At 47.7% G+C, this 21,997-nt stretch overlaps 1 protein-coding gene across 2 annotated transcripts in view; it reads left to right on the forward strand.

Moving 5' to 3' along the window:
• Window positions 1-280: 280 nt before the first annotated feature.
• LOC119016766 (ephrin type-A receptor 7) overlaps window positions 281-21,997 on the forward strand; it is a 166,011-nt gene continuing 144,294 nt past the window's right edge. For both annotated transcript variants that reach the window (XM_037092999.1, XM_037093000.1), the window contains exon 1: window positions 281-462. In XM_037092999.1, the coding sequence (XP_036948894.1) occupies window positions 384-462 (79 nt within the window). In that variant the 5' untranslated portion in view covers window positions 281-383. The remainder of the gene's footprint in view (window positions 463-21,997) is intronic.

Genomic DNA, 21,997 nt, shown 5'->3' on the forward strand with positions numbered 1-21,997 from the left:
CAGCCAGCTAAATCCACAAAAGGTCCCTGACTCACCGACACCCCTCTCTGTAGTGTGTGGAGAACGGCAGCGCTGCGCGTTAGACTCTGTTGACTGTGGTGGAAACACCTGGCGCGGACGCCTCAGGTCGCTGCTCGGTGATAGGACGACCCTCCCGTACCCTCGCCTCCGCGCCCGTCTCCATTGCGCTCGCTCGGTGTCAATCTCGCGCGTTAAACCCTCCCCCGAGATATGAAATAGGCCGTGTGGCTCAGTGGCTCCCGCACTATTTGCCCAGACGGCTTCCGCTCCGCTCCGAAACACTGAGTGCGTCTCTTGCTGCGGTGCGTTGCGCGCAGGCTGGAGAGAGATGACAAGAGCCCCGCGGAACTGGCCAGACAAACATGGATCTCCGTAAAACGCTGATTTCGGTGCTTTGGATATTATTGGTGAACCTGGAAGAAGACTGTCACGCCGAAGAAGGTATGTGGGGACGTGTGTGTGTTTGTGTGTGGGCTTTAATTTCCTTTATTTTTTTGGCTCGGTTGTGTCCAAACTGGTCTCCGCAGCGGCCAGCGTTGATCCACAGACAGATGTCCGCGGCGGAGATAGTTTGGCATCTGCGCTTGTCCTGTGAGGAGACGCAGGTGTGTTGTTCCCAATGATGAGTATGGAGATATACAGCATTTAAAGTATTTTTTGTCCTTTATTAAACCAAATTTGTTCCTGACCACCGAGAGAGACGCGTCATCAGAATGCTGACAGATTTACGCATCTGAGCTCCGTGAACTCGCGGCGTCTTACCCCGAAAATGCGCACAGAAACGATTCAATCCGATTGTCAGCTGCTTCGTCACTAAACTGCCACTGAATCAAAATTAAATAATACATGACACTTGCTGTACGGGAGGTTAACAAAAAACAAAAACCCGTGCAGTTTTTTTTTTTTTTTTAAATTTCCAGCGTCTCCGTCAGTCCTCGCAGAGAGAGACGGGGAACGCGGTGCATGACGCGGACAAGTTGTTTTTATAGGATTTGCGTTCTAAACACAAACTGAGGCGCAATTACATTTCTGCTGCCACACAGTACAGAGCCGCTGTCCGCTTCACCGTCCCCGTTCCTGATTTATTCTGAAAGGAAAAGTCAGTTCCGTTCAGGAGAGCGTTCTCGCTGCGAGGGTGAGATCCCCGGTGTGTTGTCACAAAGATTTGGATCTTGTGCTGGGCTTTTGTGTTGTCACGGTATCTCCGTGCAACTGGTTTTCTTTGTCTTTTTCTCTCTCCATACTCTGCCGTAGCTGTGGCACGGACGACAGGACGCATTAGGGCTGATGCCTTACTGCTTATCCTCTCCTCTCCATTTTTTTCTCTCCAGCACAGCTCCTCTCCCAACAAGTCAGTTCCAAACAGCTGGGCAGCTGTTATTCTCTGACACTTCCTCTGTCTTTCCCATCAGTACCAACACAGCGATGGAGGAGGAGTAGGGGTGGGGGAGACGACAATGCACAACCCTGCTGAGTGGTTTTATCAAGATTTAATGCCGGTGTGGGATGGGGATTTGGAATTGTGGGCTTGTTTAATTGCCCCTGTGCATCTGCACCGAAGGGTGTCAGAGAGTGAGGGGAGCTGCTGGGGTCCAGCAGTTTGCCGGCGAGCCTGGCCGACTGCCACAGACGAGCACTTTCCTGCACACACAAACTGAACCTGCGCAACTTATATATCAGCTCAAACTCCCACACAGAGCTGCTCTAGTGTGTGTGTGTGTGTGTGTGTGAGAGAGTGTGTTCGGGGAAGTGATCCTATCATCAGTTCTGAGATTGTGAAGTGGAAACCAACATAATGGCTTCAGAACCCCCCCGGGCTCTTTCTTTAAAAAAAAAAAAAAAAAAGGGTGGTTTTATTGGCCAGGTGCGGCTGAGTGGGTTTCGGATACACACTCATGCATGTGCCAAACACACACACGCACACACAGATATACAGTAACCTACTTCTGCTCTATAGATAAAGTACATTTGGCAAGCTCACACACTTCGCAGCCATACATCATTGACACACGCATAATGCACTCCACCGGCACACACGCATGTCTGGATCAATGCACAGGCTTCGCTTGACACGTACGTGTTGGGCTCGCATGCAGGCTTTCTCATGAAACACACACATGCGCATACATGCATGGTGCGACATTTCCTGGTACTTGAGGGCCTCCCGTTTATCCGAACGCTCGCACGCTCTTTGGATTCATCTCACGAGGACCCGCGTGCCAGATTGATTGGGTTCCCTGGAATGCTGGGTAGCCAGGATTTGGATGCTAGCTTTTGTTTAATTGATGTTGTGACAGCGATTAATTGCTGCGAAAGCAATGTGCTCCTGAAGGCTGGTATTGGCAGCGATTCCTCCCCGCTGTTCCTAAGGATTTGGGGAGATAGGGGGGGGAAAAAAACCCACTCGGGAGAGTTCCTCCTCCTTGAAAAAATTCTCCGCCATGGCGTCCATGTTAATTGAGGCAATTTAGCTACCTGTCGACACGCATCCGGTTTCGAGTGCCAAACTACCACGGGAGATGGGTTTAACAAAGGTAGCGCGCGTGTAAGTCTTGGCTGTATAAGGAATTTTGGGGGGTTTTGTTAAAACCTTCAGGATTTATGTGACTTTTTGATCGCTATTCATAAAATTCCTCTTTCACAGACTACCCATGTGCCCTTTTTTAGTGCTCAAGTAGCTTTTACCCACGTTCCACTTTGCCTTGCTCTCGTTTAATTCTCGTCATGTGCCAGGACTACCTTGCTCGACATCTTCCTTCTCGCTCCACTCCTCTTTCTCCCCCCTCTGTATTCCCATTTTCCTTTGTTCGTCTTCCCACTCTCCTCTCATATGTCATCCTCCTCTTCCTCCCCTCCCCTGTACACGCTTCCAGCATCCCGAGCTGACTTAGCAAACACTAATACGACCGGGTGTCCACTACCCCATACCGGCACCTCGCACACACAGTCAATCTAGCCACTCCTCCCTCCCTCCCTCCCTCCCTTCAGGCCGCTTCTCTCATTCCCTGCACCTCACAGCTAACACACCTTGGCATCTCATCGGGATCTCATTTACTTCCCCCTCTCCTCCCTCCCCTCCCTCTTTCTCTGCATCCATCCATTCTGCAGCAAGCTGAGAGAGGGCACCGCGCTCAGGTACAGAACAATAGAGGCAGAGTGATGGAGAGGAGCCGGAGTGATGGAGATCCCCGGCCGTAACCTGTGGGATCATCCTGTTTGTGCGGGCCGGAGCTTTTGTTTGATGCCCTGTCGTGTCAGAACGGCCGGTCAGAACCGACTGCACTGTGTTCTTGGCAGGCTTTCAGCCCATTGTTTACCCGCAGCCTTATTACGCCGGAGCGCCCCGCGCCGGGACGTGATTTCAAATTTACGGCTGACATTTTCCGCCCATGATTCTCCATGATGCCGAGTGGTAGTTTTGGGATGAAGTCCCAGTTTTAGCGCTATTAAACCAGACAGAAATACACAGCGGTTTATCAGGGAAGGGAAGGGTCCCCCCCCCCACCCACCCACCGCTGAAAGATCAACTTAAAATGTGACAGGTCCTTGAGTTTTCAAGTCAGCTTTAAAAGGTTGAAAGTGCCGTAAAATGACTCATAAAGCCTTGGTGGAAGTGTGTCTGAGAAGGCGCTTATAAAGTGTAATTCTGCCTCCAATGCTGAGTGTCAGCACAGGATGCCTTGTCAGTAGCAAAGTTAGTAAAAAGTGGTAGTTATGGGATGCAAAGTGTCTCTCATTTATGTGGCCTGAGTTCTGCCTCAGTGTACCCGTCGACCTTGTCCGTCCATCCGTCTGTGTGTGTGTGTGTGTGAGACAGCTCGGCATACGACTCATCTTCTGAAACTTACCGGGAACTCATGATTCATTTGTTTGTCTTCAGTTTTCTCTCCTCTCGTCTCTGTTGTGGAGTCATAAAGGTCTTGGCATGAGCGCGATTCTTTTTTTTTTTTGCTTTTTTTTTCCTCGTCCAAGCAGAAATCTTTTCAACCCCGCTCGGTCAGATCTTCACCTCAATTTGCACTCCCGAGGAGGATCTTGGCTTCCACTTGCATCTTTTCAGCGAGTTCATGTGCAAGTTTTCACCTCTGAAATCTTGCGCTGCGTTCGGCCTGACCCTTCGGAGCGTCAAAAAATGTTGGCTTCTTTCACTTGACCACGATCTTTATTTACCAGGAGCTTTGGTTGTCTAGTCATATATGAGTCACATTTACCTTTTTTTTTGAAATGACAGTCTTTCCATAAGTAGTTTCGGTCAAGCTCACCGTTAGCACAGGAAGCCTTTTAAGCAGTGAGGTGAAAAACTAAAAGTTTTTAGAGTCTTAGGTTGGCGAGAGGAAGTGAAAAGGGTCCAGCCCTTACGCTGGAGACCGCTGCCTCAGTGAACCCATTTGCGGTTTCTTGTCATGAGCGCAATTTTTCTCCTTTCAAGCTGAAACATTTTCAACTCACTTGGTCAAATCCTCACCTCAATTTTCACTTCCCGGGGGGGATTTTGGCTTCCACTTGCATCTTTCCATCAAGTTCATACTTAAGCGTTCACCCTTTAAAACCTGCGTTGTTTTTGGTCCAACCCTCCAGAGCTTTTTCTTCTCCCTCGACCACAAACCTTTCGGTTGTCTGACCTTAACCTCGACCGCAGATGCACTTCTTGAAATCCCAATCTTTCCGTAAGTAGTCCGAGTCAAGATACCGACGTCGGACTGAAAACATCCCCCGCTGATATTCTGTGTTCCAAAATGTCAAGGTTTCGCAGCGTCATCCATTATCGATGTTCTGTCTGCGGGCGAGGGTGTGTATTTTGAAGCAAACTTTTCCTTTTTTCATTTTCGTTTGAATCTTTAACTTCACGTCGTCACTTACATTGTTATCCAGAACGTTCAGTGAAGTATCATTTGATTAAAAAAAACAAACAAAAACTGCTGTACCGAGATGCAAAGCGTTGGTATTTCTGCTTACTGCTGACTTTTAACGCAACGTAATCAAAATATCTATTCATTACCAAACTCCTCTCATATGTCATGTGATTACTGAATCATATAATTAGTACTTAGGAGCTATCTGATTGACTAATATTGGGTTTACCAGCAATTGCCAGACTGGCAGTGGAGGAGCAATCCACCCTCCCAGGCATCAATTGCGACTAATTGTCTGTGATTGATGCAGGCTTATTTCTGCTCTGCTGCCACTGCCGGGCCCAGTGCACCGGTCCATCTTCGGCTGGCAAGGACAGCCCTGGACCTGCGCTTTGTTGGATCAGGCGACTGTGACCTCTGCGAGTGCGAAAGGTCACAGTGATTTGTGAAGACGGCAGGCGTAGCGCGGCGACACTCTCTCGCCTCAGGCCTCAGGGACGATGTCATTTTCTGACCAGAGGAGGGGCGAAGACGGGGAGGGGAAGGTAGAGGCACAGGTGCCGTGACAGGAGAGGAACAGGAAGGCCAGTGTTGGGAGGGGGGAGAGGAAGAGAGAGGAGCCTCATCCAAAAAAAATCTGATGCATTACAAGAAGAGGTGCGCCGGGTGGAGGGGCAACGAACAAGGGAGGCCGGGTCAGAGCGAAAGCGGGGAACAGTAGATGAGGGAGTGACAGAAAGAAAATTGGAGGCGAGCGAAGGCGAGTGGGAGGGAGCACGCGACCAGGGAATTGTAAGCTGCCACCACCGCTTTGTTCCGCGGCTCTCGCATGTTACATGTAATCAAACAGACCACGGGTTCCTGTAACGAGTCAATGCGGCGGCTCCTTATTTACCTCCCACTCTGCTGGAACACATTGACTGAGACTGATAGATGGATTGTGTGTGTGTAGCAGGGGAGTGTGCGTGACTATCGGATGCCAATAGGGTCACCTGATTTCTTTTGTTCGGGGTAAGGACAGTACAACAGCATCGGGGATATTCTGCTGGGTCTGCAAGACCTAGAAAGGGTGTGTGTGTGTGTGTGTGTGTGTGTGTGTGTGTGCACATGTGGGAGGAAAGATGGGGATTTAGCAGGTGTTTCAGCCATATTGGACAGTGAGGAAGGGGCTCTGTGCAGCTGCATGATAGATGAAGGAGCTGCGGTCGGACTGCGCATCATTTTATTGATGAATCTATGCCGGAACATCTTCAGCTGCTGTCTGTGTGTGTGTGTGTGTGTGCGCGTGTGTGTACGAATGAGACAGCCTCAGCCAATCGTGCACATTTCCTCGCATCTCAGTTTTCCCGTCAGGCACCTTTTTTTGTCCCTTCTGTTTTTTCTCATTTTTCAGCCAATGCCTTTTTTTTTTTTTTTTTTTTTTGCGAGAAGCATCCTCGCAGCGTGCAGAACAAACAAACTGCTCTTTTGTTTTTAAATACATCTTAGCCGACTTGTTAATTATACCGGAATGTAATGATATGTCATTAATTTGTGCGGCTGATAATTAAATCGTCGCATCAGCAAGAGTAATATAGCATTGAAAAGGGAGGCTGAGGGGGCCGGCAGCGGCGCGGGGAGAGCAGGAAATTAAAACACCATTTAAAAAGTACAATGATCATCAGTTAGTTGATTAATTGACGCTGAATTTCTGTTAAGGATCCGATATCATGTAATTTATATATTACAAATGGGATCCTGCAGTGTTTACCACGTTTAATGAATCAGTTTGGAGTGCTCTGAGAGCTAAATTAAAGGGTAATATTATGGATAGCGTGACATAAATAGGAGATGGTGGAAAATGTATAAGTGTGCAGCTGCTGTAGGTGTGTTTGTCCCTAAAACAGAGGGTGAAAACGATCGCCTGACACTGCGGACCACATGCGAAGAGGAGAAGAAAGAAGTCTTTAATGCTCAAGCAAAATGCACTCGTGCTTTCATGCCGGAGCCTTATGCAAACATCTCAAGGGCCTGTTCTCTAAAGGTTCTTCAAAGGTTATATGCAGAAAAAGTCTAGGAAAAATATTAAGTTGAAAAAAAAAGAAGAAAAAAGTCCTCAACCACCCACACCGTCAGCATCCTGCCGCAGTTAAGACAGATTTCTGCTGGATTTTTTTCGATGGACGCCTCAAACTCATTATTCATCTCGGCTGCCTTTGTTGGGATACTAATGGATTAGAGGAGTTTTTTGTTGGCAGGCTTTTCCGTCCTGAGGTGTCTAAAGTTGATAAATGTCACTGGTATGTGTGTGTGTGTGTGTGTGTGTGTGTGTGTGTGTGTGTGTGAGTGGGAGCCGTGCTCTTGGCAGAAATTTCAGCTCGGGGTGTTTTGCATCGAGAGTAAACACGCAACCGCATTAATGCGAGGCTTGATGTGGGTGGGCATGTTGGGAATTGGACCGACAACTCGGCGGAGCTCGGTCGGCCTCCCACCCTCACACTCCCTGGCTTTTTTTTTTTTTTTTTCATTTGATTTCCTTGTTTTTTTTTTTTTTTCTTGATGGTGAAAAACATCATCAGCCAGTTTCATGAGGGATAGAGTTATCGAGACGAGCAAGCTTTGTTCTTCCCATCTGTGATCGGATGAACCGGAGCTGCTGGTGAGACACGCCGCCAATCTGATGAAACACACCTGAAGACTACCTGTACCTTTACTTGTTACTTGCAAATTTGACTCCGTTTGACTCCAAAGTGAGCTCAAATGTAGCCGCCATCCTGCAGTTTTGACCAATGTACACTCTTTAGAATCAAGAACCGGCTTCTGTGAGGAAAATCAAGAGAAAGGAATTATAACCTCCGTGTGTGTGTGTGTGTGTGTGTGTGTGTGTGTGTGTGTGTGGAGGCGGTATTCCTCCAGAGGTTAAATGCGTTGCCCTCCCTTTCAGATGTTGGCTCAGAGACCATCAGCCTCAATTGAGCCTGGTTTAGGTGGTCCCATCACACTGTCATGGAGGTGACGGAGGTGCTGGATTGTGCACCAACACCAACACACAGTTTAGTTTCGGTTAGCCACGCTTCTCCGTAGATCCACACGTTGTCTTCTGGAAAAACGCAGCAATCACCTGAACCTTTGTGGAAATTAGCCACGTAAATTTCAAAAACGACAGTATAGTTAATATGGGTTTTCTAAGGTCCAAACTTGGAAGTTATGAAGGTTTACAAACATTTATGTATGATGCTTGTCGTATTTTTCCCCCTCAGCACTTGTTTTTGACCGTTTTTATATTCACAAAGTTACCATGAAACAGGAAATAATGATGAAATATGTGTTTATGCTTCTGTTAACTCGAGCAGGGGTATCTTACAGTCACAAAATGCCCTTTTTGCGCCTGGAAATTTCCTTAAAATACATTTTAAAGTACTAATTTTGTCTGATATTGGTATCAAGTTTGGCCAAAATGGTAATAATAATAAGTCATCTGCATGCTTATTATTATTATTATTATTTTTTGAAATCTTTTTATCTTTATCTCTCTGTGTTGAAATTTCTATGACAACTAGAGTCTCTACACTTTGCCACTTCAACTTAAACCTACATCCTTTTGGGGAAGGTGCAGAATCCTGATGCTGCCTTCATTATATTCCCACGTTTGAATATGTTTACGTGTCTTGGAGAAATGCTGTTTTTGTCACCAAACATGCCGTTGAGCCGTTTGGATTGGCTGCAGCTGAGGCAGCGCTGTCCAGCGGTCCGTAACCCAGTTATGTAACCGTCACGTGAGCAGAACAAAGAGTGGGCTCCCATCTTGTTAAAACATGAGGCGCGGCCCGTTTCATGTCGTCCGTGTACCAAACCAGGCTGCACATGTTTCATCGCCGCACGAGGAAAAAAAAACACACATCTACTCATGCTCAAAGTTTCATGCTCCCAGCTGTCTTGCCCTCTTTCTGGCAACACACACACACACACACACACACACGGCAGACCCTGAACACCTCAGCGGCTGAACTCTGCCATTAGCCTCCACTCCTTTTTATATTTGCTCTGCTGTGTCAGTGTCCGCGTCGCTGGCTCTGGCTGAGGCCGGCTGGCCCCCGTGAACGCCGCCTCCTAATGTTCTTTTCATGTCCGCCGGTTCTCCTCTGACATGTTTGACGTGAGGAGGCGCACCGGGAGGACTCACTTTGAGCGTGTGTGTTGGCGAGGAGGAGAAAAGACCGCACCTCACATTAAACATGTTCATATATGCACATCTTCCTGCTCGCCCCTTCTCTCTTCTCGCGCCCGTATCAGGCGCTACACCGCGTGTGCAGCCACTCTCAGATTTCTCTTCTTCCACATCTTCTAATATAGATACAGTGGGGTAATGAAATTTTAATTCTTTTCTCTAAGATTTGCAAACATGTTTTTCGAAGCTGTGTTACGTAACATTTGCACAACAATGGCCCAGTCGCACATGCTCGCCACTACTCACAAACACTGCGGTCATAACGACACTGAGTCCTTCTCTTCATGTCAGCTGTTTGACTTTTTCACTCAGCTGACACATTTCAATGATTGTAAACAGGAACAAAGGTGCAAATCCGTGTTTTTCTTTACTTGAATCTCATGCAAGAAGAAATAGCAACTGTTCAGAAAAAAACCTGCTAATTTGTAGGGGCGCTGGTGCGACCGATGAAAGTGTTCACTCGCACTTGACAGATTTTTGGGCGCCTGTGCCACCAAAAATAGTCTGCACCCTGGAGTCATGCCTATGTCGCTGAGCCGCGTCGCGCTGCAGTACAAAACCTACTCAGACACAGAGAGAGGCCGAACACGGGCTGCTCTATTTATGTACGGTGCATTCAGGTGCTGGCTTGAAACCTGTGGACAGCTGTTGGCTGCTTAACAGCATTGCATTGTCGGAGCACTCCACCGATTTTGGCATGGCACTTGATTGTAAGAGAGATTTCATCTTTTTTTTATGTTTTATTCCATTCAGTCTTCTTCCCTCACCAAACCTGCCGCCTTCATTACCCACAATGCAACTCTAGCAGCCAACATTTTGGACGGAAATTCAAGTGTTTTATGCAAGAAGCAGCTAATGTAGCCGTGAGCTGCAAGCAGAAACGAGGAGTGGGCTTCAGAGGTCATGCTTTTCCGGGTGGAGTTCCTCTTTAATGATGATATCCAAAAAAACCCCAAAGCAATCAAGCATGCACTTTGGCAATAAGATATTGCAAATGCCGGCTTCTACTCAGCTGACTGTCAGGTCTTGCCATTTTGAGGCTCATGTGTCAGCCGTGCACAGAGCAGCCTGCAGCTGACTTTTCAAACCAAATCAGATTAAACTCTTGGTCACAGCAAGACCCTCTTACAACACATGGTTTTCCTGTCAGGTTGCATAGTGACAGTGAAACCAGCAGATCTGTGCTGGACATGAAAGAGGCTGTTGATGCTAAAAATCTATTTAAAGCCATAATCTGCCAACTGCAATCCATGCAAGAGATACAATATTCAGTGGAATCTGTTGTCTGAGGAGTTGTGTGCACATAATCACGCACATGCACCAGAATGGTTCACACATGTACATCAGCTGGACGGACGCGCGCTGTCGTCTACCCCGCTGCCAGCCGCCCAGCAGATCCCTCCTCTCCGTCTCCCCGCTCTGAGGTGGTAATGACCGTCATGTTGGAAATGTGTCCGGCTGGGCCCCTCGTAAACCATTACCCCCGTGCCTAGGAAGCCCCATTAATCTTTCTGAGAGGCGTTTGACCTTTCAAACTCATTAACCACAGCCGGTGTGCAGACAGACGTGAACGCGTACACAAACCCGCCGAAGCGCTCTCTGCTCCGTTCTCTCCCGGACAAACAAACAGCATGCGCACACACACACAAAAAAAGGAGCACGCTAAGGCAAATTTGGCTTATACACATAGGAGCACAGGTGAGGTTCTGAGCGCGCCGGTGTGTGTCCACCTGCCACCTACCACCTTCACCAGCTTGCCACCGTAGCCACGCTCTCTCTTTCTCACTGTCTCTCTCTTGTCTCCCTCGTCCTGTCCTCTTCATCCTCTCGCTTCCTCGCCGTGTGTGGGTTTGGGCAGTGACCTGGAAAATTGCCCGACCTTTTAATACGCAGCTTCCCCGCCGATGAATAAATGCATAAATCGCGCGGCTCCGGCTCAGTCGCTTTTTATGATACCCCTTCCTCTGTCCCCCCCCCCCCCCTCACCCTCCAGTCTTACCTCCCGCACACCTCATTGCACCCCCGTCATCTGCACCCCTCTCCACACCGACAAGGAGGAGGGAGGCAGGGGGTGTCTTTGAAGTGATAGCCCCCCGCGGAGAAGACTATCCATAATGAAAGGGTGTTAGTGACCGGGCTGAGGGCGAGAGCGTGTGTGTGTGTGTGTGAGCGCGGCGTAGATGGCACAGGATGTAATGGGGGTTGAGTGGGCGAGGCAGGTTAACATGCCAGCATGGGACCTGCTCCTCTCAGTGTATCAGACAGCGAGGGCGGGAGCGAGAGCACAGCTTTGTAGGTGCCAGAGGATATAATGTGGCGAGTGGCAAGGAAGGTTAACATAGCAGCATGGGACCCTGATCTGCTCGGTTTATCAAAAAAGTGCAATAGGGAGAGTGGAACAGGCTGTGAGGGGCTAAGTGGTGAGGTGGGAATGGACGGAACTTATATCGCGCTCAGTTTACTGTAGGTCCAAACGAGGACGGGAGGGGGAGGAGGAAACGAAGCGTGGAGTCAGAGTACGGGAGGCAGTCGAGAAGCAAAAAAGGACATGAAAAAATCTGCTAGAGTGAACAGAAGTGCTGAGGAGTCGGCCGACAGCACGAAACATATTATATTTAATATTACATTTAACACGTTTTATTTTTCAGGACACAGAGCGCGTTCGATCCTAAATGGAAAAAACTGATTGAGAGAGCTTTTAACTTAACTAACCAAAGACAGGAAAGAAAACGAGGAGCGCATCAGAAAAATGCTTTGAAGACACATCTTACCGACTTTCAGCCGGCAGCTGCATTTCCAGATGCTTAACCTGTGTGATCGGAGACTGTCAGCTGGTGGTGAAGGTAACTCTGACGGTCTTGGAGACGTTTCAAAGATAAACCAAAAGACTGAACCGAGCCGATAACATTGCCAGAGATCCGTTCATCTATTTGCTTTGGAAGATGCTTTCACTCTGGACAGGTCAGAGGAAAAAAAAAAGATCTCGGTAGCAAATGGAATTTCAGTCTTTGGGTTGTTTATTGTCCAATCCCCCAAAGGATGGTATCTTTTGTTGAACCCGGGATCGAGTCAGACTGTTGTTGCAAAGTACCTCATCTTTTTTTTTTTTTTTTTTAGAAGAATTGGAAAATGTGAATGACAGTTTCAAGGGCATAAACCCAATCGTCTGTTGATCTTTACAGATACGGATGCGTGAGTCGAACGATAGCGTAGCCGTCGGTGCTTGAATCATAGATTTCGTGGATAAAGGTCAACAGCTCACCCAAAGGGGACCTCACCAATCCATTCCTATCAGCCCGTTCCAACTGCCACATCCTCTCTCTGTTATTTCAAGCTGCATGTAACAGTCCACAAATCAAACTCAAATCAGTGAGCCCAAGTAAGAGAAACCCATTAGCATACTTTTTACACTCTCTTCATCAGTGACCTCTTCATTTTGGCTCTTTAATGACGATACTGGATATTTAAACTGTTGGTGGTGCTACTTGTTTTTGTCCTCGCAGATATGTGCATGATGAATGCGCCTTTCCTGTCGGCTTTAGGTGTTTGCTCTCTTGGCTACTTGCTATGCATCTTATTATACAGACCATAAGTACGTGCGTGAAGGTGTATGCGTGTGTGTGAGTGTATGTGTGTGTTTGTGTGTGTGTTCCCTTCGTGTGCCTGGTCGTGATTGCAATCAGAGTGTCATCAGTGCAGGATGGGTGGGTGGAGTGTGCTCCTGTTGTTTCCCGGCTCCCTTTGTCAGCTATAAATGCAAAATGTAAATGAAAAAGTCAATTAGCGTGTAAGCCAATCAGCGCACCAAGCCAGTCAATCAGATAGTCAGTTAACCAGCTGGCTAGATGGAACTAGTCATTTCGTCAGGTAACCTGGCAACCGAGCAAGCCAGGAAAGACGTTCAGTCAGACAGCCAGCAGTCAGTCAGGAAGTTATTCAGCCGATACGTCAGCCAGATGCCCATTGCCATTTTGTCTTCTGGTCTGTCAGCCAGCGTGCCAATCAAAGAGCACGGCTTTTGATTAATCGCTCATTTCCGAGAGCAGCTAGTGATTGTCTGTCAACAAAACAGCGAGAGCACCAAAGGCGTTTGTTCCTGTACTGTGTCCACAGACACTGAGCGCGGTGAGATCTCACTGAACTCGAATCTTGTCACTCTGAACCTACGCGATGCATCATCCCGCGGAAAAGCATCAATCAGTCTTCACTTCACTTCATGTCAAAGCAGGAAAACATTGCTTCTCGAGCAACACACACACACACACACACACACACACACACACACACACACACACACAGCAAAGCCAGTGCATCTTGCTTGTTTTTGCACCGTGGGTGCCAGGACCAGGAGTACAGTAAGACTGCAGAGGCTTTATTTGCTAAGAAAATATGCAAATGGAGCTGTAGCACCGACAGCCATCAAAATAGCACTGTAAAACCAATACAAAAAAATTAAAAGGCAAAAAAAAAAAATCGTCACCAACTGTTGCAAGTACAAAGTGTGCGCCTCAGCTGGAAGTCTAATCCACATTCTGGCTTCCAGCACCCGAATGCACCCTTCTGTGATCAGATTTGGGATTCTTTGATGGAAAACTCTCTCATCTGACTAACTGGTGTTGATGTCCGTGTCTTACAGAAAACATTGCTGCCTCTCTGGAAAATAGACTAAACAAATTAGACCATGCAAAGTACCCTCCCTAAATCATTTATCACTGTGAAAAAAATCCCCCTGCGGCCCCAAAAAGCATCTCCCTGTTTGACACGACACCTTGAACTGCAAAACAAGAGCAATATAACTCTTTCTGCTTTGGGTTTTTCATCTATGGAGTTTTTTTTTTTATAGCTCTAAAACTTTCCTCGAGGCAAGAAAAAACTATTTCAAAAATCTGTCACATCATCATAATGTTAAGTGGAGGGGCAGAGCGGGAGGAACATCGCTGCACGCATCCAGCGGGGCGCATAATCAGGGAGTAAACTAAGAAAACTTTTTTTCAGGGTGTATGCACGAGGGAAGCAGTTCTGATTTCACTCAACAGCCACCATCTTTTGCTTTCGTCATCTAGTTCTGGAGAAATCTACCTCATCAAATTAAAAGCTTGTCATGGCTAACGCATCTGCTTGCGGGAGAACTGACTGACGCCGCGTAGCTGGGCGTTGATTCTCGGCAGCAGGTCTGACACTCGGAGTGACTTTTTACACTTCACACGTAGAGACTGCAATTGTAATTTAATTCAACGTTGATTTCAAACTGATCTCTTAATGCAGGCTTTGCAATTCATCACAGTTCGTCTGACTCGCTCGCGCTCTACCTTTCCCGACTAGATGGCGAGGCATTCACACTAATGCGATTTGAAAGTCAATAACATGACACCCAATTGCCTTTTTCTTTCCTCACCGTCTCACCTGTAATTCATGCGTGCGGGCTCACATGTCGTGCCGCCACCTCATAAGCATGCACGCGTTCTCACACATTGGCGCCGTGAGCACACACTCAATTTCCGGCTTGTAGCGCAAATACGACACGCAGTAATAAGAGAAAATGAATGTTTGATATAAAATATTGAAAAGCTTTTCTTTTCCTCTGCAGTTTAAGCTCTGAAATTATTACACGCTTTTTTCCAGTTTCTCCCCCTTGGTCCAGCCTGTAGCTAAAGGCTAGCCATGGTTATTACGGCTCTGCCGAGGAGGACTGAGTGTATTGTGGCCTGTGTGTGTGTGTGTGTGTGTGTGCATCCGTTTTCACAAGAATTGTTTTTTTTTTTTTTTTTTATGTTCTGTAATTGGTTTGCCCTCATATTCAGTAGATGTGTGCGGTTGTTGTGCCCTAGCTGTGTTTTTCAGTGCGAGTGTGTGCGTCCTGGCTACACCTGCCATGGATGAATTGATTTTAATGGGGGTTACAGAGGGTTATTATGAGGGTGATAGTGATGCAGGCTGTTGTGTGGTCGCATGGTGTTCTTGTTTGTGTTCTTGTCGCCTGAAACGTCCGGCCCCTCGCGCTTGAATTCAGCGTGCGAGCGCCTCGCAACGCGAGCATTTTGTGTTGTTTGCTCTGTGAAGTTATTTACTGTACTTCTGTGCGTGGCTTTTCTTTGTCGGAGGGGATTATGTGTGCGTTAATTACTGTCTGTGCAAAGAGAGTCGCCTCTCTGCGCGTACAGTATGTCTCTGTGGCGATGCATGCTGGAGCGGTCAGATGGTCCGGCTGGTGCGGAGCTGAGGTGGCGGGGAGAGACTCTCCTCCTGGGCAGATGGGTGGCGATGCTTTTTGCACAGGAAGTGGCAGAATAAAGTGCCTTCCTGCCTCTCGGCCTCTTTTTCTCACTCAGTCCGTCACTCTCTCTCAATTGCTCTTTCCATCTGTCTCTCTCTCCCTCTTTCTCTTTCGCATTCTCCATCTAACTCGAAGCACAATTGAACTTGGCAGTGTTTCAGGGATTGAGTGGCTCGAGTTAATGGCGAATTACCTGCCTCTCTGAAGTCTTGAGTGTGTGTGTGTGTGTGTGTTTGGAGGGGGGCTAAAGTAATGGACTTTGCAGGAAGGTCATTTGAAGGAGCCTGCCATTAAATCGCTAAATGCCACTAAAGCATTCAATGAAGTCTATTCATCGGCCGGGATTGTGTGGATTTACATGTGAATGCAAATTGGTTACCAGTTCGTGGAGAGCAATTGTCTTCCAGCCCACACACAGGCCACAACGCCGGCGCTCAACATTCAGTGCCGAAGCAAAGAACGGCGCTTTTTGCTTTCCAACAACCGTCTACCTACCGTACATTGTTACATTTTGTCGCCGTCGATGTGTGTCCCTGCGGGATCATGGGGAATGTTGATGATGACACAGAGTGGCAGCATCACTCAGACGTCTGACTCAGATCATAACACACATGGCTTGAGTCAATTAACAAACCAACCGCCGTTTATCGAGCCAAGATGACTAAGGCCACTCTCCCTCCAGCACCGGCCTTGGCAGCAGTTGCAGAGAGATAAAAAAGGTTTCTTTAAGAGGGAAATCGGGTCCAGCGCTGATCAAAGACAGAAGCTGGCCATTAGTGTTTTCACTTTAGAGTCTGGTGTGATCTTGAGTCAAACCAACCCAGACGTCACCCTCCGTTTTGAAGCCTCGATTTCTGACTCACGACCGACACCATCTTGTTTTTTGGAATCACAAGTGACCTGGACATATTTGGGCGGCTCAGGGGAGGATCTAACCGAGACCCTGTTTATTTTACTCTTACTGGGAAAACCATTTACAAAATTAACATCCGACTTTATTAAACAATATGTGAAAGTGGTGATTTAGACTATAAATTCTTTAGGAAACCGTTTACTGAGATGAGAAATGAAGTAAGAAGTGGCTTCATTTTCTCAATCAGGCTTTCTTTTGGAACCGGTGGAGTCGCTTCACTTTTCAGACCCAGAACCCAACAGTCTCCCTGGTCCCCTGTCTTGTTTAAGTTTTTGCTACGGCACCAAAATTATTTCAAAAACTCACTTTCTAGCGAATGTTCCCTGTTTAGATTTTGCATAATGATCTGAAAAATAATCTTGCGCCGCACATTTTCCAGTATCGCCCCTTTCTTCTGTTAAATCTTGAGTTCTCTCTCTTTTTTTTTTTTTTTTGTCGTCGCTGTTCTCCTTCACTTTCGTTCTGCCATTCTCTTCGCGTCTCACCGAGCCTGCTCTGGGACTGAGAAGTAGCCGAAAAATGCCCAACAGCAGAGAGTCAAAGTTAATAGTGAATACATTACCATGTCCTTGTAAACTAAGTGACACAAGTCCCCTGTTCCTTCCTCTCTCGCCCCATATTCAGTAAATCAGCGAAGATCTATGTGAGGACGAGGAAAGTTTCCTCATGTACCGTACACATGTGACAGGCCTACAGATGCACCACTTGCCGCCTCGGAAGTCGTTCTAGCTGCTTTTCTTTGCCCGACTCTCCCTGCGTACGAGCACACATACGCAGCGTGAAGGAGCAGGGAGCGCTTGCTTTTAGGCGGCCACCCCCTGAGAGCGGAGGCTGATGAAAAATTCAGCGCGGTTAGTCAAAGAGCGGCTTAAAGGAGAAGGCTGTTTGGTTTAGTTGGGCTCTTTCCTTCCTCCCTTGTCACTTTTTGCATTCCCCCTGCTCTCATTTCATTTTGTCTCATGGATTTCCACTCTTGTTTTTCTTCTCGTGTCCACCCCGTCCTCTCCTTGCATGGCAGCAACACTTCCCTGTGTCCGTGCGGTAAATGGAAATGGGCTGGCGAGTCTGCCATGATTTCAAACAGGGTGACCACTGCTCACTGGGCAGAGCTTTTGTGGTCGACATTTGCCCGTCGCTTGGCTTGAACTCCGAACCTTCTGCTCACCGAGACCACGTGACCACAGCGGTTGAATGTGTTTCTGACCCGTGACTTGGAAAGGGTTGAATTCATATGGTGAAGTGGCTGCTTTGTAGCAATTAACCAGAATCTGTCAACAAGAAAACACTGTGTTCTCCTTAAAAGCTGTTTTATGGCCATTTGAATTTCCTCTTTGTGATCGCTTTTCGATGCAGAAATGAAGTTAAACCTTTGACTCCTGTGGGTGGACTTTTCGGTCACAGATGGTAATCAGTTTTATGCTTTCATTTTTTTTTCTTTATCCTGTTCCGGTATTCTTTGGTAATGTTCGTCAGGTCGAAAGCCTGTTGAAGGTCTGTGGAAATTGCCGGCGGGACACGGGGCGGAAAAGACGGGCGGCGAGGATGACGATTGAAATGCAGCCCGCGAGAGGACAATACTGAATCTAATCTGTTTATACAACCTCACCTCCAGTCTCCCTCCTGTCGCCTCTCATTTCAAACTTGACAAACAAACAAATATACACACTTGTGCATAAACACGCGCGCGCCCGTGCACGCCGCATCCGCTTCATGAAAGAAACAGAGGTCCCCCGCTTATCTCGCAGGTGAAATCTGGAAAAATGGAAGTGTTGCATTTGCATTTTAATTTGCCCTCAATCAGCCATTGTGTTTGGTGTTGCGGCGAAATTGCCTGGTGTTTGCTCCTCGTCCCTATTTATGGGGGCTCCATGAGAGACGGGCCCTAAATTCAAATCTGCCTGCTATCACGGTGTATGGAGATGAGGCGTCCTCTCTCGCTCTTCCTCTGTCACTCATTCTCCGCGTGTCCGTCCTTCCCCACCTTTCTTCATTTTTCATCGCTCTCCCCTCTGTCTTAAATTATTTCTCCCTGCTTCTTTCCTCCCTTTCCCCCCCCCACCCCCACCCTCTCTCCACCTTTCTCCCCTCAGCCGGCCCCGTCGACCCTCATTGGTCGGCGAGCGAACGCGCAGATCTCATTAGCGATGCCGTGTGCCACGCTGCTTCGGCTCTGAAGGGCTCCGGCAGTCATGGAATCACGACCCTGCTCTGCCCTCATCATCTGTCATCCCATCCCTCTTTCCACCTCACCGACGGCTCTGTCCCCCCTTTGATATTTCCCTGCACTCCCTCCATCCGTTCTTTCCGCTCTAGTCGTCTATAACGTGGCCATAAGCCGTCCGTGGCAGATGAAGGACCTCTTTCACACGGCTAACTGCTCCCTGGAGTCCGGAGCAGAGGAGGTTTAACCCAGTAGTGACTGTAAACTCTGATACCATTGTGCAGTTAGTGGACTGTGCATTAAATTGTGTTTCTAAAGGTTAGTATAAGGCAGTTTCCACGGCAAACGACAACGAACAAGAACATATACCGTCCAACAGCTTGTTCGTGAAAGAGCTCCAACCTCACAGCAGTCTCCTCATCCGCTTCTCTTTAAAATCTCACACATGCGCATCAGACAGCGCCTGAGGTTTCATCCTTTGATGGAGCCATCTGTGCACGCCGCTAAAAGCACCTCATGATCAAAACCCCAAATCAATCCATCATCCGTGATTTGCACGCGAGGGTACAGAAACGGCTGCAGGCTGTCTGCCTGTAAAATGAGGTGTGCATACATTTGATCAAATCCCCCGACAAGCCCGCTCCAGGTGCTCTGATTGGTTCCTGTGCCTCTCGGCCGTTTCGGTGCGACCTCTCACTCGATAGGCCGAGACCTCCGGGGAGGTGACCTTCTGAGCTCTGCGCTGGGCGGTGTGATTGTTTGGTACAAGGTGTCATGGAGGACTTCAGAGGTCAGAACACATGACCTCTCACCTTTAACCCTCAGGGATCAGGGAGTCAACAGCAAGGCCTTTAAGCTATTGGTATGGAAGTGCTGCGTTTGTGGATGTGGAGCATAATTAAAGCAGCATAGGTAAAAGTGTGTGTGTGTGTGTGTGTGTGTTTAAAATGAAGTGGGGCGGAAAGAACCAAATGTACCAGAGGCTTTAGCCAGCAGGTTGTAGGGCTGTTTACTGGTCTTATTCTGATCTGGGTTCAAAAAACATTTCCATTTAAACATCTCACGGTGGAAACAAAACCGCAGAATACCCAAATGAAATGAGTTGGGTTTGGTTTTGGGCGCACAATGACGTGGGTCGGTTTGGGGAACGATCATGGTCTGGATTCAAATGTCTGCCTCCTTAATGAGCTGATAAAATGCTGGGAACAAAACAGTTGACAGAATTTAGGGGAAAAGCCAACTCGTGCTATCTTTTTCCACTTAGAACAGCATGTGTCAAACATCTCTGGCCTATTAGTCAGTGCTAATTATGAAAATGCTGTTTTTTTTTTTCCAGGCAATATTGTAAGCTCGTGTGTATTAATGGCATGATTAGTGAGAGCTGAGTCGTCACGTTGATGAACTATAATTACCTAAGGCCCCATCTGCAGATTTTTATCACTCAACATGTTGCTTCTCTTGCTCACTACATGTCTGTCTCGAGGATATGGTGTTGGCTCCATTCCCACACGCATCCGCGGATTTGTAAACGAACACACGATGCGCCTTGAGAAGGAGGCGCAGCTGTCCTCGGAATTACACGGGCGCCTTCATCAGGGGAGTGCGCGTGGTGGTGTGTGGCGTCTATTCAATACATCCTCCTCATGCCTGAACGACTGAGTAAGTTGGTAACAGGCGACAGGCGTACTGCACCTTTATCATATCATCATAATTTGGTTAGGTTTAGGCAGGGAAACTAGATGGTTAGGTTTAGTAAAACATCCTAGTTTGGGTTAAAAATAACATTAAGGCCGTGTGCTTTTGGTTTGGACAGTCTCCTGGATAAAAGTCCCGTGCTTGATTGTCCCAACTGTCTCCGCAACGTCCACCTGTTGCAGACCTTTTTTCACTTTTTATACTATTTCAACTGACTTCCTCCTGTGCTATTAGTGAACATAAAAACGGGTCATAATAACCCGCTTTCAAAGACGATTTGTATCCTATCCTATATCCTTCCTTCTGTTTACAGTTCTGCACCCTTTTGTTAAAACCATTCCCACTATCAGACCCCCTTTTCACCACTTGGCTCATTACCAACCTTTCCATTAAATCCTGTGCAAGTGTCTGAATCCATTTAGAAGAAGTATTGCACCTTTCCGGATTAGAACCCTCTTTAGTTTTTAGCCTCCTAGTACAAAATGGGTGGCCACTAAATAAACGGGAAATTGTAGTCTGGAATGGACACACGCTAGTCTGTTCTTTTTTTTTTGTCTTTTACTGATTATTTCGTTGCCATTCTTGTCTTTGTTGATCATTCGAGCTCAGGCAGGAAAGCCAGGCTGAATCGAGAGAGAGAGAGGGATCGTGCAGACACACACTGTAGAAACAGATGAATACCTGCTCCCACGGCAGCGTCAGGAACCCCCACTCTGACACACAACAAACTGATAATTTAAGATGGCAAGCTGAGAAAAGACATCTTGTTTCCCACTGAGTTCTGCCACCACCCGCTCCCTCCCTTGGAACCAGCGGCCGCCTCAGGCGTCAGCACCCAGGGAAGTGTAGTAGCAGCGGCGGTGGCGGCCCCGTGGTTAACTGTTAGAGGAAAACAAGTAATTAGCCCCGCTAATTAAATCCTCCAGTCAGCCAGCGAGCCCGCGCTGTAGAGTGAAGTCCAGCCTCTCTGTCCATTTACATAAACAGTAGAATTGGTCCGTTCAAAAAATGAGGAATTAGCAGATTAATTCTGTTCTATTATCTGCCTGGCGATAAGCAAATAAACAATCGGCTGTGGAGAAATGAAATGGGATAATGACTTGTGGGGGGGAGGAGGAGGAGGGGCGAGAGAAGACAGGCTGGTGGCGCTCACCAGCCAGCGGTACAAATGAGGAGCGAGCGCCGGCTCTGCCCTCTCGCAGGAGCGGAATTTGTTCATGTGTGTCGCCGACTAAACTGTTTCTGCCCCACGCGCGCTGGAAACGCTACTGTTAACGAGGTGCGTTCACTCGTCGGCGCTCGTAAACACAATCAAAAAGCAAACTGTCCTGTGTTTTTTTTTTTTTTTTTTGCATTCTCTCCCACCGGGCTCCTGTTTTGAGGGAGGGGAGTCATCAGTAAGGGAAGTGCTCTTTGTCGCTCATTAGAGCAGCTCTTTGATTTCATTAATTACTGACCTACTGCTGCTGCGGCTGTGGTTTGGCACAATCTGGCATTCTAACCACTCGCAGTATACCGCTGCTGCTCCGCTCCGCATTATTTATTTATCGCCTTGGCTTGATAATTAATAATCATGATTTCCCGCGGAGTTTTCCCCGCTGCGAGTGTGCGTTTGTGTGCCTGTCAACAACGGATCACTCACTGTGGAGGTTCACTGTTTCTGCAGATTCCGGTATTTCCTTTTCAGCACCGTTTATTTCCGCAGATTTTTAAATTTTTTTTGCGCGTCTTTCTTTCTGAGGTCTCTCGCGGAGCAGCTGCCTCGGTTTTTGTGATGAGCTCCCATCTGATAGGAATCTAATATCACCAGCTGCACAAGTGGATTGTTGAGGGGTTGTCTGAAACCGGCTCGATGGCGCCTCTGTAATGCAGA

This window comes from Acanthopagrus latus, chromosome 3 (genome assembly GCF_904848185.1).
Source record: "Acanthopagrus latus isolate v.2019 chromosome 3, fAcaLat1.1, whole genome shotgun sequence".
NCBI classification, from domain to species: domain Eukaryota; kingdom Metazoa; phylum Chordata; class Actinopteri; order Spariformes; family Sparidae; genus Acanthopagrus; species Acanthopagrus latus.